This window comes from Aythya fuligula, chromosome 1 (genome assembly GCF_009819795.1).
Source record: "Aythya fuligula isolate bAytFul2 chromosome 1, bAytFul2.pri, whole genome shotgun sequence".
Classification (NCBI taxonomy): Eukaryota; Metazoa; Chordata; class Aves; order Anseriformes; family Anatidae; genus Aythya; species Aythya fuligula.
The window spans coordinates 188,336,426-188,353,587 of NC_045559.1; the positions used below are offsets into that span (position 1 = coordinate 188,336,426).

Consider the following 17,162-nt stretch of genomic DNA (forward strand, 5'->3'; position numbering starts at 1 on the left):
CACATACCCAAAACATAAAAAGACTATCTGATGAGGAATTGACACAGTTTTTTTTTATCACTGCATCTTTCCAGTTTGAGAACATGATTTAATATTACAAAAGCTAATTTGATAAAAACAAACTTAACATTCTTTAATTACTACCTGATAGCAAAAATTAAAAGCACTTGAAAATAGCCCAAATTATTCTGTGCAAAACAGTTTCCTGATTTTTGACCTTTTTTATACCTGCCTGTAGGTCCTCATCTTCCTATGACACGTCTACCAGATAAGACATTAAACATACCGTGGCTTATCTGAGGCTGCAAATATATGGATTGGTCAAATAGAAACGTGCAACTGCTGAGCTCTGCCTGTATTTCCTTCAATCAGAATACTCGTTTGTCTTTCTCTCTTTTTTGCCCAAACAGCAGTTTTCATGAATCTGGTAGCAAAATAATGAGATTTTAAGACTTCTGCCTCCAATTTGGCTCAGATTGATTATTATGCAAAGGACTGACAGCCTGATTATCTAAAAATTCATATCCATAACATAACTGACAAAAAAGTCTGTTCAGATATCATTGTTTTTATTTCCCTAATGTGAGACAGAGATCAATCTGACTTTCTATGTGTTAACATGGTAATCTGGGAATTTTGCCAGTGAATCATAAAGGATCTAAAAAACAGCCAAAAACGTGTTTCTCTCCTGGGAAAGAAGTTCATCTGCCTCTTTTTAGATAGTGCTGAACTGTTTGTAATTCACTAAGTCCCCCAGGTCCTGTTCCTTTTTTCACTGTTGAATTAAATACCAGAGTGAGAAAATGCGTTTGTTTATTATCGAATTAAGTCCTGCAAAGTTCTAAAGAAGAAAAAATGTGAATGACAAAATGGGTCAGCAAGAAAGAAGAGTATTATTTACAGGATTAAGTGATTGAAAAAAACTATTAAGGTTAGTCTCCTTCTATTTTGCCTATTGACATACAATATTCCCAGTAAGAAAATACTTCACATTAAGACTGCTTTTTGTTTGTGTAACGCAAATACTACTTTAATACCTAAAAATTCTGTCTACTGTTGAAAATGAATGGTCATTAAACAACTTTAAAATCTCATGACTACGTTAGATCAGATGGTACTACTAATTATAGTAAAAAATCATCTAGCGTATTATTTATGCTGCTTTATCTTCTTTATTTTAATTATTTAACAGCATAAAGAGTATTTTATGCATATGTCAGTACAGGCATACTTCTCAGAGTTAAAAGAGAAGTCACACTTTATTGCATATAAACAAAACATTTCCAACAAAATAATATATAACAGTTCTTAAACAAAGTTTAGACCAGTATTGACATCAGACAGAAAAGATCAAAAGGAAAAAAAAAATCAAAGCATCAAACAAAACATAACAAACCTTCAACTAATTACAAAAAATGTTACAGAACTTACCACTTCTTCGATAGCAACTGGCAACCATCAGCTGCCACTTCACTTGTGTAGGTCTGCACATAAATAAAATAAAATTATGCACTTTGCCAAACAATGAATAGGCAAAACATCCTGCATAGTATTTGTAAAGACCTCTCCACTTAGAGCTCTAAACTCTGTCTCCTCCACTGTGCCATCAGCTAGATGTGCCATCACATTTCCATCTCCATTTTAACATGTAATGGCGATACCTATGGTTAGAGAAAATATGAAACATTTGCTCATACACAACAAAATTGTTGGATTCCTTCCTCATCTTCTCAAGATAACATGTAAATTCGTAAGATTTCATGTCAGTTGTGTGAAGGTACTCTAAAAGCTGAAGCACTTTTCACATGAGTTACAGTTCGGCATATCCAAAGCACACTGTACACTAGCATTTACAGAACAGTCTTTGTATTTATTTTCTTCAGTCCCTGCAGTCACAGCATAGGCCTTTTTTTAACTCTAGCTGATCTGCTTCTTTGCCTGGTAGTCACCAATCTTGGAAAAGTCAGCTGGCTTCACATTTTTCAGTTTCAGCTAGATATGTCTCCTGCAAACAGTAACTAGTAGTTATTGTCAGTAGTCAGCATTAGCTTCACGACTACTTTAGTAATGGTAGATGGTATGCTGGTTAAAACTGTCTAACATGTCATCTTAAACTGAAATTTTAAATGTTAATTATTGTGATTAAAACACCAAATATAGTAAATAATGTTAAACTAAAAAAATGCTGGTCATAACTAAAGTTATTTTAAAAATAAATTTTATTTACAGTTAATAGTGATACTTATTCAGCAATCTATTTCTCAACATTCATATTTATCAATTAGCATATCTAGACAAATAAAAACCAAATATCTATGTTGCACTATGTACTAATAACAATATAATCCCACAGAGAAATAATTTCTCTGTATTACAGATAGATTACAGTTACAGACAATAATGAAGAATTTCATATGCCAATTATTTGTAAGTGCTTTACAGTCCAAATACTTCATGCTTCATGCAAGGCCTGACTGCAATTTGAAGCCTAAAATATTTAGATCTTTGCCAAAACAAGATTATGAAATAATTCTTTTTAGTTTCAGCTGTTTTTTTTCCAGTTTCTAAGAGGGCTGTGAGCGCCAGCATCTGTGATCTAATAGTTTGACTAAAATACAAATTTTTAAGGTGGGCAGCATTTATACTGAAAAGAGTACTAGCAAACCTCTCTGTAAGCGTTGTGTGCAAAAGACGAAAATATGGAGACAAGAACTTATCAGGAACTGCCAGGCATCTCCTGGCAGTAAATGACTAGCTGGTGAAAAAACAGCTGAGGCCTACACGAGGCTCGGGTGCTGATGTGTGCTGAACAACAAGATCCTGTATTTTGATGGAACTTTTTTCATCTCTTCTAGGGTACATGGTGTCTTGAACTACCAACTACTGAAATATTTGTTACCGTATGCTACCAATCTTTTCTTTGCAATTTGTACAGATTTGTTTGTAGAACCAACTGGTTGCAGAATTGAAGAATAATACATAATGGAATATTTTACAGCTGCTACATCCATAATTTCAAATATTTATATCCTCTAATTACAATATAAAGTTACATTATTTTAAATGTTTCATTATTTTAACTGAAAAATTAGATTTACAATAGAATGATATTGATCATACTCTGCACAGATAAAGATTTGAAAACATTTTCATGAGGTAAGAAGGAGTCTAAAGTACAACACAGCATGAAGAAAACAGTCTTTGCATCTATTTGCATACTTTCAATTGTGAGAAGCAACACAGGTATGGAGAAAGGCCATACCAATAAATTGTGTGGCTTCCCCAAGCTGTGACTCAGACTGAATGCTAACGATCAGGAATATGATCTTAATTTAGTTTGTTCATTTAAAAGCAGTTTACGTGATATCTCATTTAGGAGTAATGCATTGTTGCTACTGGTGTGCTGGAAAGCTAGTGAGTTTGGTGTATTGTTTTATTTGCTTTTTAAAGAAGCTTTCTGAGAGTTTGCTCTTTTATTCTTGTTGTCACTTAAACACAATAAGACAGTGTATTGCAAAAAGTAACTATCAATTTCAACCAGGTTCTGTACTTTCAGTGTACCATAAAAAGTTCAAAGTTCAGTGACCAGTATGAGAACAGGCACAAGTTCAGTTAACTCTATGTTTAAAGTTAATTTATGTTTACACTTTCATAATTTTTAATTTCATGAACTGTCTCCTATATTTTTTCATCGAATCTATATTTCTTTCTTGATAATTATTACCTTAATTTGAGTGAAATGTTTTCTTACTTATTTTTGTTGCAACCTTTAATCCTTATTTAAACCTAGGCTTTTCTCTTCTATAATAATGTCATTTCTAACTGAAGCCCCCTCTAAACCAGAATTAATATTTCTTAATGAACTTCTAACGATATTTGCATATAGTCTTTACTTGTTCAAATGCTGTCTTGTTCATGTATGTCATTCACATTCACAGAAGAAGAATATCAAATATTAGAGCATCACAAGGCAAGTAGTAGCAAGTTTTCCTTAGCCTGATTTTCTATAGGATTCTCAAAACACAAAAGAAATTATTGAATCACGAAGATTGGAAAAGCCCTCCAAGCTCATCTGGTCCAACCATCCCCCTACCACCAATGCCACCCACTAAACCATGTCCAACCTTCCCCTGAACACCCCCAGGGATGGTGACTCACCACCTCCCTGGGCAACCTGTCCCAGTGCCTGACTGCTCTTTCTGAGCAGAAATGGCTCCTCATTGCCAACCTGAACCTCCCCTGGTGCAACTTGACGTCATTTCCTCAAGGGAATAGGGAGCCAAAAGCTAAACACAGTACTCAAGGTGAAAATTCACACTTGTTGGAGTAAATTTTGTTTGTATGGATTTCATTTGGTCTATTACCATAAAATTCGTCATGAATGTGGGGAGAAATCTTTGTTTCCACACAAAAAGACCAAATGGATGTCTTTTTGGAATTCCATTTGACCTGTGTTTTGCAGATTTAAATTAGACCGAATTTTTGTTAAGCATTTGTCTCATAAGCTCCCTTTTCTGATCTAGAATAGAATGCTTAGCCTACAGACACACTTTCTTAGGAACATCACATTCTGCTAAAAGACAATTTCAGTAATAAAGTTTAACTTAATATATATCCAATACCTACGTCAAGATCAATTTGATGTCAGCTTACTTCCACTGACTGTGGTAATTCTGCATGGGATGTATTTGCTTACTTCTACACCTTGTTTGTAATATTGTTCTTTTTATGGTAGTAGAAGTTATATGAAAATGAAAAATGCAGCAAGAACTGCTAAAAGATACATTTATCTAAACCATCATGTCCTCACTGTGTGATTAAAAAACAAACAAACAAACAGAAAGGAAACAGTTCATATAAATCTATAGAGAAGGAAGTCTTGGGGGTTTAGTAGAGCTGTTCCCCACTTCATAGCTGTGTTTAATGGTAGAGGATGGAGAAAAGGGGTTCAAATATCTAATACTCTCTTGGGCCCAATGGACGATCATACTTAACATTGAAACTGCACAGTAAGAACAATACCATCCTGTAAACGAACAGAAGGTTGAGAAAATTAAATAATAATCCAAATATAATTCACTCTGCTATTTGCTTACAGTATTAGGCTAATTTATCTCTAGGCATGATTACGCATGTCCAATCACAAAATATTTGGGTAAGCATAAAATAATAATTACTTACAGGATAAGTGCTGCTCTTTCAAAGTACTCAATGGCTTTTTCACAAAACTGGGTGTCAATGTAATAGGCTCCAAGCCATTCAATGACCTCAATGTTTGAAGGGAAATACCGGTACGACTGACAAAATAGGGAAGGTGAAAGAAACACAATTTTAGTGATAAACAACATCTTTATGTTACTTCTGGAATATCTTACTCAAGTGTTTAATTCCCCAGATGCCAAAAATATGCAATATATGAATGGAAGCAGTGTACTGCACAGACTAATCCTAAGAAGAAGAAAAAAAAAGCATGCCAGGTTTTCTAATTACAGAATGCTTTTTAGAAGTTACCTGAGATGAGCCTGTCACATTTTCCATCTAGCCTTATTTGAAATACTATTTTAAACAGTTTGCAACAGCTAAAATGTTTACTTAGATCAGCTCTATATGTGAATAAGTTACCTAAAATGTTAAACAATGGTAAAACTAATAAATGTACAATTTCACACTCAAATCAGCCTTCAGAAAAACTAACCTAAAAGCATTCTTTTCTGTGAAATACATAGGTATGTAAATAACATTTTGGGATTCTTAGAAATTCCCATTGAAATAGGCACCAAAATTATAATCATGCATAACCCATTAGTACTCAGAACTGTAACACAGACTTTGGTCATCGACACTTTACACAGAAAAAAAGAACTCTTGGCTTGCAAAGAAACTTCCTTTCTCCTGTTTCTAAAACAAAAGGATCTCTAGAAACCACAGCCAGTACCATAGACAGCTTAAAAGGAGAGAAGACACCTATCTTCAGGCAACTGTGTGTATATCATGTGTAACTGTGCCATTAATGTATCTATAAATACACACCCATAAACACAAACACATATATGTATATCCATATCCATTACACAGACATACCTTCCAATTAATGCTGCCAAGTTATGCACCTTTTAAAATCACATTTGTTATATCCATTTTTGATTTTGTGTCTCAGACTGAATTTATATTGAAATTGGTAGGGGCCAATCTAAATAATGACTACAAGAAAAATGAAAGGTGGAGGTCAAATACCATGTGGAAACACAGACTAAGTTTCTTTGGGATCTGACTACAAAAATAAGATTTTGCCAACTCTCTTCCCACCTCAAAATTTCATTCTTTCTTATTTTGGATGACATTTTGAATAGTTTAAAAACAATTAACTGTTAATTTGATATAGGAACCTATGACAACATTGTCTTTAATTATGGGAAAGATTTTTATTACGCATTGGAAAAATAACAAAAAGCAAGTACCTCGTAGTAATAATGAAAAGCTTGAGATTTATCACCTTCATTATCATATAATTTCCCTAGCTTTGAAAGGACGTGCGGGTCAGTTGGTACTACACTGATCAGCTGCATAAGCCACTCTATGGCTTGATTGGGATCTTCCATCATTTCATATCTGAGGTTTTTTCAGTCAAGGACTAATGCTGATGATATTCTATTTTGATCTACTCAGAATTCCTGCTGCTTTACATAATGTAACCCACATGCTGGACAGATATACCAGTCACTCTAGTATGGACATATATTGTTAACTTTTACACATTGGTTTCATAATTTCTTTAGCATCAGAAAGTATTTTTGTGAAAAAAAAAAATAAAAATTCATAGAAGCATAGAATGGTTTGGGTTGGAAGGGATGTTACAGATCACCCAGTTCCAGCCCCCTGCCATGGGCAGGGACACCTCCCACCAGCCCAGGTTGCCCAATGCCCCATCCAGCCTGGCCTTGAGCACCTCCAGGGATGGGGCATCCACAGCTTCTCTGGGCAGCCTGTGCCAGGGCCTCACCAGCCTGACAGTGAAGAATTTCTCCCTTCAGAGGCTGCCCTATCACCTTAAAAAACACATTGGGCTTGGTTATCTTCTATGTCAGTCACTAATTTTACTTAGATTTTCTCATTTATAAGAGTGAAGAATGAGAAGCAGGAAATTTATTTGTAGCCTTCACGATTTGGTTTATTTTTCATAATATATAATTTTGACCTAAATAATTGATTATGTAAAACTGCTGTTTAACAGCAGACTTTTGCCTGCAGTGAGATTTTTTGCTGTATGTCTAAGAAGCACAGCACAGACTGTACAATTCTGGTCCAGAGAACAGAAGCAGTTTTGGTTTTAATTATTCCTACAGTGTGCTCTCCCTTCCCGAGTCACCCCAAAGCTGCACAGCAGCTCAGATCTGCAGCAGTGTGAGTTAGAGCTACCTCCCAACACATTTTTCAGTTTTTTGCTGCACCTTACCCTTACCCATCGTGGAAGCAGCTTGTGAGCACTGGTAGACAGCAGTTTTATAAAGCAGTGGAGCACAAACTCTCACTCAGAACTGAGAACCCAAGGCCATTAATTCTGTTGTGAAATGGGCAAGGCAAGGAATAGAAACCACAGCCCTTTCGTATTTCTGGAGGTTGCTTATTTTACTGACTAAAATATATTTTTATTACCTTCATTATCCTTAAAAGTGTAGTACAGTAACTGGAATCTGTTCTGCCTTGGGGACGATTTTATTATGGTTTGCACATCCTCAGAAACATTGTGAAAGGAATTCATACTGTAGAATATCACTGGTGATATGCAAAGCCAAAACACACCCCACCCCACACTTGGCTTTCCAATCTGTTCTACTTTTGCAGCAGTGGGAGACAATTACTTTCTTACACATACACCAGCCTGAAAACAGCCTTCCCAACAGAACTTCACTTTCATTAGTTATTTTTTCTTTCAGGTTTTACTCAACTGTGCTTACATCTGTGACATTAGTTTCATAATAAAATCGGCAGCATTTAAATATTCCAGAGCACACTTTAATACCGAGTGTAAATGTTTAACTATTCCCTGACACGCTGATTAATGCAAGGCAAACACCATTAACGTATTTTTCCACTTGCTTCATCTGAAATGCCAAAGAAGGTTGTAAGTTCTGTCCTTGTCTTTACAAACATGAGAGAACCAATCTATGCACGATCATCCTAGTTATAATGGACACTACAGTAATTTTTTTAGTCTCCTTGTCGTGACCTAGAACACGTATTTCAGATTAAATGAGTCTACTCAAACCACCATCACACCATCATCTACTATAACCACCACTCCTTATGATAACCCAGAAAAAAGATACAGGTTTGCTATTTGGTGAAGGACTTGGGCACTATTTCGAAGGATTGCGTGCAGTTTCAGAAAACAATCCAAAGCTTCATCTATTCTGTTTAACTTCTTGTATGTTAAACCTAAAAAATAAAGGTTACAGTGTCAATGCAGTGAGATAAAAATGTATTCAGCATATTAATTGACACAGTAATGAAGAAAACTAAAATAGGCACATGAAACTCAGCAGAAGTGTAACTGCCTTGACATCAATGGACTCTATACTTGAGTCATCCCTGTAATTCCTTCCAGCTAGCATGACTTAAACTGATAAAGGCAAGGAGCAGGAATCTGATCAAAGACCAAGACCATTCTCACTTTCTGAACAAGATGACAGAGGGCAAGGGATGGTTTTCAGAAGTGGAATGACTGTGATGGTTCGATAATGTCAGAGCTGGTAGGTTTTAGTAGATAGCAATATTTACAGCATTTTTTTGTATTCAAAATGAGTTATTGCAGATGATTAACAGTTCGTGGTTTTTTGTTTGTTTGTTTGTTTGTTTGTAGAAGAGATAGGACTCATAACATAAATTACTGAGTAAAGTGGTAATAATTAGTATAAATGTATATACAAGAAAACTTTGAAAGCCAGATTCTCAGAAACACTAGTAGCACCATTAGACAAAAGCTAAACTACAAAAGCACCTTTGGCTTACCGAGATTATAAAGTGCTTCAGTGCAAGAGGAATCATTCCTGAGAGCTTCCTTATAAAACTCAGCTGCTTTTTCATAGTCTCCATTTGCAAAAACAGTATTTCCTTTGTTAGTTAGAGCTGCTGGATTGTACCTATCAGAATTTACAGCTAAATCTGCATAGTTAGATGCTTGTGCCAGTTCATTCTCCTATATGAACAAAACAAACATTGTATTAGTCATTTGTCAGTCAACCTCATTGCTGCTCTGGCTTCTTATGGTTACTATAGTGGAATTTCAAAAGATTAAGGACAAAAAAATAATACATTCTTTAGTCCTAAAATATTCTGTATGTATTTTTATAGGGCAGATCATCTCTTTCAAGTTTCGGAAAAGTTAATATTTCAGACATATTTTGCTATTCTGTTCCATTCAGTCTGAAAGCTTTCCTAGCTGAAACAAAGTAGTATTTGTTTAAAAACAACAACAAAAGCCTCTCAAACCCTACAGATTTCATATGCAAACACTACATACATACTTCACATGTTCTTGAAGTTCAGCCATGGTCTTCAGCAGCTAAGTTTTAAATGCAGGTGGTGAACTTCATCACACATCACACTCCAGGCACGCTTCTGTGGCGTGGGCATTCATCTCGCTTCCTCCCAGCACCAGCAGACAAGGGACATGGCCCAGACCACAGCCACAAAAGCACGTTCCAGAACAGCTCTTATGACAGGCAGTTTCTTGTTGTTTACACAGATTATTTAGCCAAACACAAAAATTGCTCAAACATACAGAAATTGCTACATCAACTTTGGTTCTTAACAGGTTTTGTCAAAGCAAACACTTACCAAATAATAAAGGAATGAAAGGTTTGTTGCAGCTGCACTCTTTACTCTGCTATCCTTTTTTTCAAACATTTTTAAAGTCTCCAGTGCCTAGAAGCAGTTCAGAAACGAGTTACTTCCCATTGAAACAAGGTTACACCAAATTCTTTCAGAAAGCAGTGATATATTACACAGTAATAAACATCTAAAATTACTACCTCATATAATCACATACATGATAATTACTAGAGCTTGTAACACATGATTACAAACACATACACACACAAATATATATATGATATTAATCTTGGTCACAAAACTTGAACAGCATCAGCTGTATACTATTTTTTATTTAGAATTTAGATTAGATACAGGTATCCTGAAATACAAAAATATCTGATAACAATTCTATACGTAGAAAACACAAGTTTATATTGTTTGTTTTAACATAGCCAATGGATTAAAATTCTCACACCTACTTTTCCAGTTCTCTAAGTGAACACGAAAGAACTGAGATTTTATTTATAAAGATAAAAAATACATCCTATGTAAAAATATGCAAGAAAGCATAGGATTTGATTTCAACCTGCATTTGTTTTGTGAAATATGAAGAAAACAGCTGTCTAAGTTTAGGAATTACTCAATTATGTGAAGACTGAGGACAGAAGATAAAGAACTATTTTACAAAAAAAAAATCAAACTTTGAAATGAAGAAGTTCATGGACAAAAGTAAACAAAAAGTAAATGTAATACATGTAAACTACCAAAGAAACTTTAATATTTATGCAACTTTTTTTCAATGACTATATAATAACATTTGTAACTGCAGACTAAACTATTAAGAAAATCTGTTTTCTTTACAGTAAATATTTATATTAATTACACAAACTTAGAATATTACAGTGGGCCCAGTTCTGTTGCCTATTATAACACAGATGTGGCAACTTCAATTTAGCTGCCAACATTAGCAACTCAAGTTTCCTTCTTCCTTTACATGAAACCTGTAAGCCACTGTTTATATATCAAAATGAATGCATCACACCATATGTGGCATGCCAAAACAAACCAGAAGAAAACAAGTGTTAATTGACTGTCATCCATACTGGTTTTAGTTACTTCACATGAAATACACAACAGTCCTAATGATGTGTAAAGTGACAAAGTATATAGAGCTAGTTGTAGTTAATGGATTTAGTCAACTCCATTCAACCCCAAAACTATTGCCTACTAAAGATCATGATATTTTCCTAACAATATAAAACTTTCAGAAGAAAGAAAGCAATTTCAACCAAAGAAAGCATTTCAAAAATTTGACTGTATAGTTTGTGTTATCTGATATGTGAGACTTCAGCTATGACAATTTCAATCTTTTGTATTTATGTGTGACTTTCTGCAAAAAGGGAATGGTCCGAAGCATTTACTGATATGACACTGTATCTGAGATACCCTACTCCTAAGCATAAACTTGCTTCTTTGAGTAAAAGCCATGCATTTCTTACAATGGAATCTTTTTAAGTGGATGTGAGAGCTATATAGTTGAAAATCACTTTCTGAAAAGCCATTTCCCATTGTATCTGATATGTTTACCTTTGCTATTACTGCTAAATGGCACTTTTGACTGTAAAGACTATAGTGGAAGAAATCTATTTTTCATTTATAATGAAAAGTTCATATGACTGTACTCTATTCATTTACTGGTAACCATGCTGCAGGTTTCTTAAACCATTTCAGCAATTAGGAGCCTTAGAATGAAAACCAATAGCAAAACTCCTTTTGTCCTTGCAGAGTGGAAGTACTCTCTTTTTATCATCAGTTAAATGAAATTTCTAAATCATTTTGTAATTTTTTTAATCCCACCAATAATGTTTACTTAGATTCAACAATCATAAAACAGATCGCCCAAATTATTCTTTATAACACGATTCCATTGTACCTAAATTACTTGCTTACAGAAGTTAGAAAACAGCTTGCCTGACTGAAGCAGGGCGTGCCAGAGACATTAAGGAGCTGCATAACTAACTTACAGGCTTTTATTTTAAAATTAATTTTCAAAGTTCTTATTTGAAATTAAGAAAGCATATTAAAAATCCAATACACAAACCCTTTCAATAATAAAATAGTGTAGATATACTGTGGGAATCTCCAGCCTACATTTATTTTATTTTTTTGTTCAGGCTATTTTAAAATAGTATTAATTATAATGAGCACATTAAACCCATTAGAGTTACAGCAGAAATCCATTTCATTTTTTTTTGGAAACTTAATAAAACCTTCAGCCTGAAACTAAATATTTAAAGAACCTTCCATTCCTGTTCTTCAGCCAAAGGTGTGTTGAGCAGGTGGTGAGTTAGTAAGTATATGAACAAAAGACAGACTGGATGAATGTAACTGGCAGCTGCAGTTATATTAGAAAAAAAAGACTCCATGCAATTACCATTCTGTAGTCCCACTCTACTATCAAGTAGTTCCACTGCAGGTTATAGGTCTTCTACCACACAATCTAGGCAAAAAGTGCACCTTCCCCATTTACTCCAAACTTCCAATGCTCTTCCCTCTCCCTGCACTGAAGTACTCCACAGGAACATCTTCAACAAACTCTGTATCTCCTTTTATCTCTGAGAAACAATTTCTATACCCTATATTGGATACTAACTGGAGACTGTGCATAAAATACCATCAAAACAGTAAATTCTTGAGATCATATTATTCTCTACCTACCTACACATCTCTCACTCTCCAAAAATAATCAAAAAAGCTAATGCCAAAATTTTCCAAACTCTGTGGGGTTTTTTTTGTTTGTTTGTTTGTTTTTGTATAAGAAAAGCTATCTGTTAGACATGCAGTATAATAAAAGGATAGCTTTCTTGCTATATGTACAGGGAAGGAAAAGAGGACAGGGTGGACAGGAGCAGCTCAGGAATCCCAAAAAGCTTAAAGACAGAGAAAGGAAGGTGGGCTTAAGTTAAGCATGTAGCCCTGTGTGCATCCTTCCAAGCTATGGGAAGGTGAAGGCCCTTAGATGACAGAGGTATTCAGCCTCCACTATAATTTTGCTGTATACCATCTCTCTATATTTCTTGCCACTTGTGCATGCTACATTCCTTCTCATTTACTCAACATTCTTATCATTGACTGTACTGAACAGCGCATGTTAGAAGGAAATTGAGCAAATCCTTTCAGATTTCTTCTTGTTCAGATAAAGTTGTTTTCCAGCTGCTGTCATTTCAAAATGAACCTTTTTTTCGTGTGATGAAAACCTGGTATTAAAAATTGTACTGAAGCCTATTAAAAATTTCATTAAGAGCAAAAAATGCACTTGACATAAAATAAAACAATGTAAGGCACATGAACTTAGACAATAACAAAAACACCTGGTGAATTGCAGTATTAATTTATACACCTTCATTGGCAATTTATATGTGTATAAAAGGAAAGCTATAGCTAATAGCCTGCTGTGCATATTAACAAGAGATTAGGGATAATTTCTACTATGAGAGTGATTCAACATGAAATTCATTGGCAAAGATTTGTCTATACTACCTACTGGTTGGTGAGCTATAGAAAGGGACCTTACCTACATAAAGACATACACATAATTTCTACTTATATGGCCAAAAGTTACTTCACAAAAATCTAGCAAAGCAATGAATAGGACGCGTGTAACAATATCTACGATACACGCTAAAATCACAATTATTTTGTTACCTTCATCATCTGAACTTCTGCCAGTTAAATTTTGAGCAATGACCTATGATTTTACTTGAAAGCACTGATACTGTGTCTTTTCTATGACCTTCCTCACTTGCTATTGTATACTGTAGCTTAAACCTTTATAGTATCTTTTCAGTAGTAGTGATATTTTAGGTAATTCTGTGATGCACAGGTAGAACTGAGAAAAGCATAACATCAACAGTAATGAAACATATGAAATGCATCTGCAAATATTTTGGTATTAAAGTCAACCAAACAGCGAAAGATTCAGATCATACTAATGAAAATAACCTCCTGGCTGATTAGCAAACTGCTCTTTAGGCTCCAATTCGCTATACTGACTACATTTCCTTTAACTATAATGTGAGATTGGACACCCAGTGAAGGTAACAAAATGTAGGTGTCTTAATTTTGAAATGAACTCCATTCACTGTAACTTCTATGGCAGAAATTTCATTACATGAAACTCATCTCTTGGCAATGTGTTTTTATAAAGTTATTCTACTGAGCAGATTCAATATAATTATTGGGCTTGCACAGATCATTCTTATCCTTGCTGAAAAATATGCAGTGGTTATGCAAGATGTCTTTGACAATACAATATTAAAAAAAATATATTAAAAAAATAATAATGTTAAAAGTTGCTATACCTGGTTAAAATCCTGTTGCCTCAAATAAGTAGTGGCTTTATTTATTTCCAGGTCATTGGCTAGCTCTACATAGTGGGAAGCTTTCACTACTTCAACACACCTGCAAGAGAAAGAAATCTGAAAAACAAAATGCATCTGTGCAAATGCCACTTTGATATATACTTTTGCTGCCAATTCACTTTCCAAATGTCCTTAGCTATTCCTTCTTTACAAAGGCAAACAGCACGTTGATTAAAAATATTTATGAACACATTTTGTTCCCATAATCAACCTCAATAACTGTGTTCTCATTATATTTAGGCCACTGACTGAAAAAAAAATACGTTATTTCCATCACCGAGTGAACTTTGCAATACTGATGTCAAATATTGACCCAAACAGATGCTGGACAAATTACTCAGTGCTTGGTTTTGGATTCCATTCTTTGAAATGGAATCTTGGTTCCGTTCTGTTTTTAGATTTTTTTTTTTAATGTCAGAATTATTACAGCAAAATAGCACAGAGCTCAGGACGCATATTTGACCTGCACTAACACACGTTCTGTGAAAATACTCACATATTTTGTGTATGTTATCTTTAATTAATATATCTGTTAGTATTTTCACAGAAATACTGAGGAAAATAGGGACAATATGCAAAATAAAAACATAGAAATAACTCCTAAAGTAACACTCAGCCTTTTTATAAAGCCTTACTTATACTCACTTCACACTATTGTTTTTGGGGAAACTCCTTCTTTGGACAGGTTCTCTCAGCTCATTTTTCAGACCTGATCTCCTGTTGCATATATTATCAAACCCATAAGGCAGCTTTGTGAACAGATGGTAGACTGTGTTCCTGAGCTACGTAATAATAAAGTCATCATCATAAACTTTTTTCTGCTCATCCCCCAGTTCCTTTTGACTTAGGGTCTTCTGCAAAGTGAGGGGAAAACAGAATGAAGGCCCCAGAACAGTTTTCAACTGTTTCTGTTACTTCTAACCATAAAATACAAAGAGAGCTATCCATCTGTTCCTTATGATGACAGAATATTCCCAAGATTATGTCACACTTCAAGAACTCTCAGTGAGAAGTTATGACATAGAAAGAATATTTGTCCCCACTTTAATTTTCTTTACAAAAATAATCTGATTAAAATCACATTTAATATTCAGAATACTCATGGCAAACTGTAGTACTCAAAATGCTCGTTAAACTAACATTTACAACTTCTTGTTGGGCTTGAATACTTCAGCCTAGGAGAGTAAAGAGTAAATCTGTCCTGATATATGCAAAACAATCCCACACGTCTCACCATTTAGTTGTTTAATTAACAGATATGAAAGAGAATGTTTTACTTCATTAAAAGTATTTTGTGGATAGCGCCAAGGAAACTGAGTATCTGACAAACTGTGAAATAAAGGAAACTTATTTGGTTTTCATGAAGAAAAAACAAGATATGGAACAAACAAATCAGATTTACTCAGCATCTGCTAAGAATTTATAAAGCAACAAAATTATTTTCACAAGACATATTGTTCTGATAAGTCAGAATGGGAAAAGCAGGGAAATGATTGGATTATACCGATTATTAAATCATCAAACACCACCTTGTGGGCTGTGGCAGACTAAACATGTCCTCAACATGAGAGATTATTTCATACTCCTATAAATTGCTTCATTAATAAATTACAATCACAGGACCTTCAAATTTTGGAAATATACCTAATTGGCAAAAAAAAAAAAAAAAAAAAAAAAAAGTAAAGGCAGGAAAGTTCCTTTTTTCGTATCAAACTTCCCTACCCTATTTTTTCAAACATTAAGAAAATCTAACATTGAACATATCTGTTAGTAATGCTGTGGTTGCAGATTCATTTGTGTACATTACCTTCCAATCAGGTTATAAAAATACTTAAAATATCAAAATAGGTCCTTATAATAGAAAATTTTAAAAGTTAACAATATAGCTCAACAAGTTATACTAATCATTTTTATGCTGTCATTATAGAAAGTGTCTTTTTAAAAGAGTATTCTGTAAACCATAAATCGAAAAATAAACTGGATATAAAATCCAGAACACTAAGCTGTATCACCAGCCCATCACTGTATGTGCTTGTATATATGTTAAAGAAACAGTAGATGAAGTTTACATTTCGAATCACAGAATGCTTTATGTTGGAAGAGACCTTATAGATCATCCAATTCCAAACCCTCTGCCACAGGCAGGGACCCCTTTATTTATAAACATTAAGTTTACAAATTAAACACAACTAAACGTTTCTAGTAAGATTTAGATTTCAGTGTTTTGTATAATGACTTTGTGGAATAGTGAGAACTTCTTCAGCACCCCAAGCCTTCATTATGCTATCTGCTACCTTTCCATAAGGAATTGTGATTGTCTTCTGTACAGCGTTTGAAGGTCAAGACTTATTTTAATAAGTTCTTGAATTGTCAAATTATTTTTCAAATGTAATTAAATTTAATTTTCAAATGTAATTGAATTTTACAAAACTCTCTTTGTGCTAATACACAACAGTATGAAAGATATAATTAACAGCTGAGTTTCAGTAATGCAATGAAATTATTTTTTTTTTTTTTTTTCCTCCCGTGGATTATGGAGGCAAACTGAAAACAGCCTGCACCCTGTGCTTGAGATGTGCGACAAATTGTATTTTCCAGACTCTTTAAGTCTGTGAACCCGGTCTAATAACCAGCACCAGAGACTGACACACATGTTAGACAAAATGAAGGCCTGCTTCACTCTTACCAGTCATAGCCAACAGCAAAAGATGTTTCAATAACTGGTGCAATCAGTTTAGCAGCTGTCATGATGTATTCCTCTGCCATGGATTTCCTAAGGAAAAAGAAAAAACACACAAAAAAATAACACAAACATGTCACTATTTCAAAACCATGCAAAAAATAACCAAACCATGTTCTTGCCTTTTCCTGCACTCAAGGGACAATCTAAGAACTCCATCTAACCAGTCCCCTGCTAATGCCACTGCC

The 17,162-nt window shown here is 34.4% G+C and overlaps 1 protein-coding gene across 1 annotated transcript in view; it reads right to left on the reverse strand.

The window, feature by feature from the left end:
* IFT88 (intraflagellar transport 88) overlaps positions 1–17,162 on the reverse strand; it is a 45,203-nt gene that overhangs the window by 16,391 nt on the left and 11,650 nt on the right. The window contains exons 14-21 of the mRNA XM_032198698.1: positions 16,921–17,007; positions 14,175–14,274; positions 9,838–9,924; positions 9,010–9,196; positions 8,328–8,436; positions 6,459–6,609; positions 5,182–5,297; positions 1,432–1,484 (exon numbers count right to left, since the gene is read on the reverse strand). Of these exons, the coding sequence (XP_032054589.1) occupies positions 1,432–1,484; positions 5,182–5,297; positions 6,459–6,609; positions 8,328–8,436; positions 9,010–9,196; positions 9,838–9,924; positions 14,175–14,274; positions 16,921–17,007 (890 nt within the window). The remainder of the gene's footprint in view (positions 1–1,431; positions 1,485–5,181; positions 5,298–6,458; positions 6,610–8,327; positions 8,437–9,009; positions 9,197–9,837; positions 9,925–14,174; positions 14,275–16,920; positions 17,008–17,162) is intronic.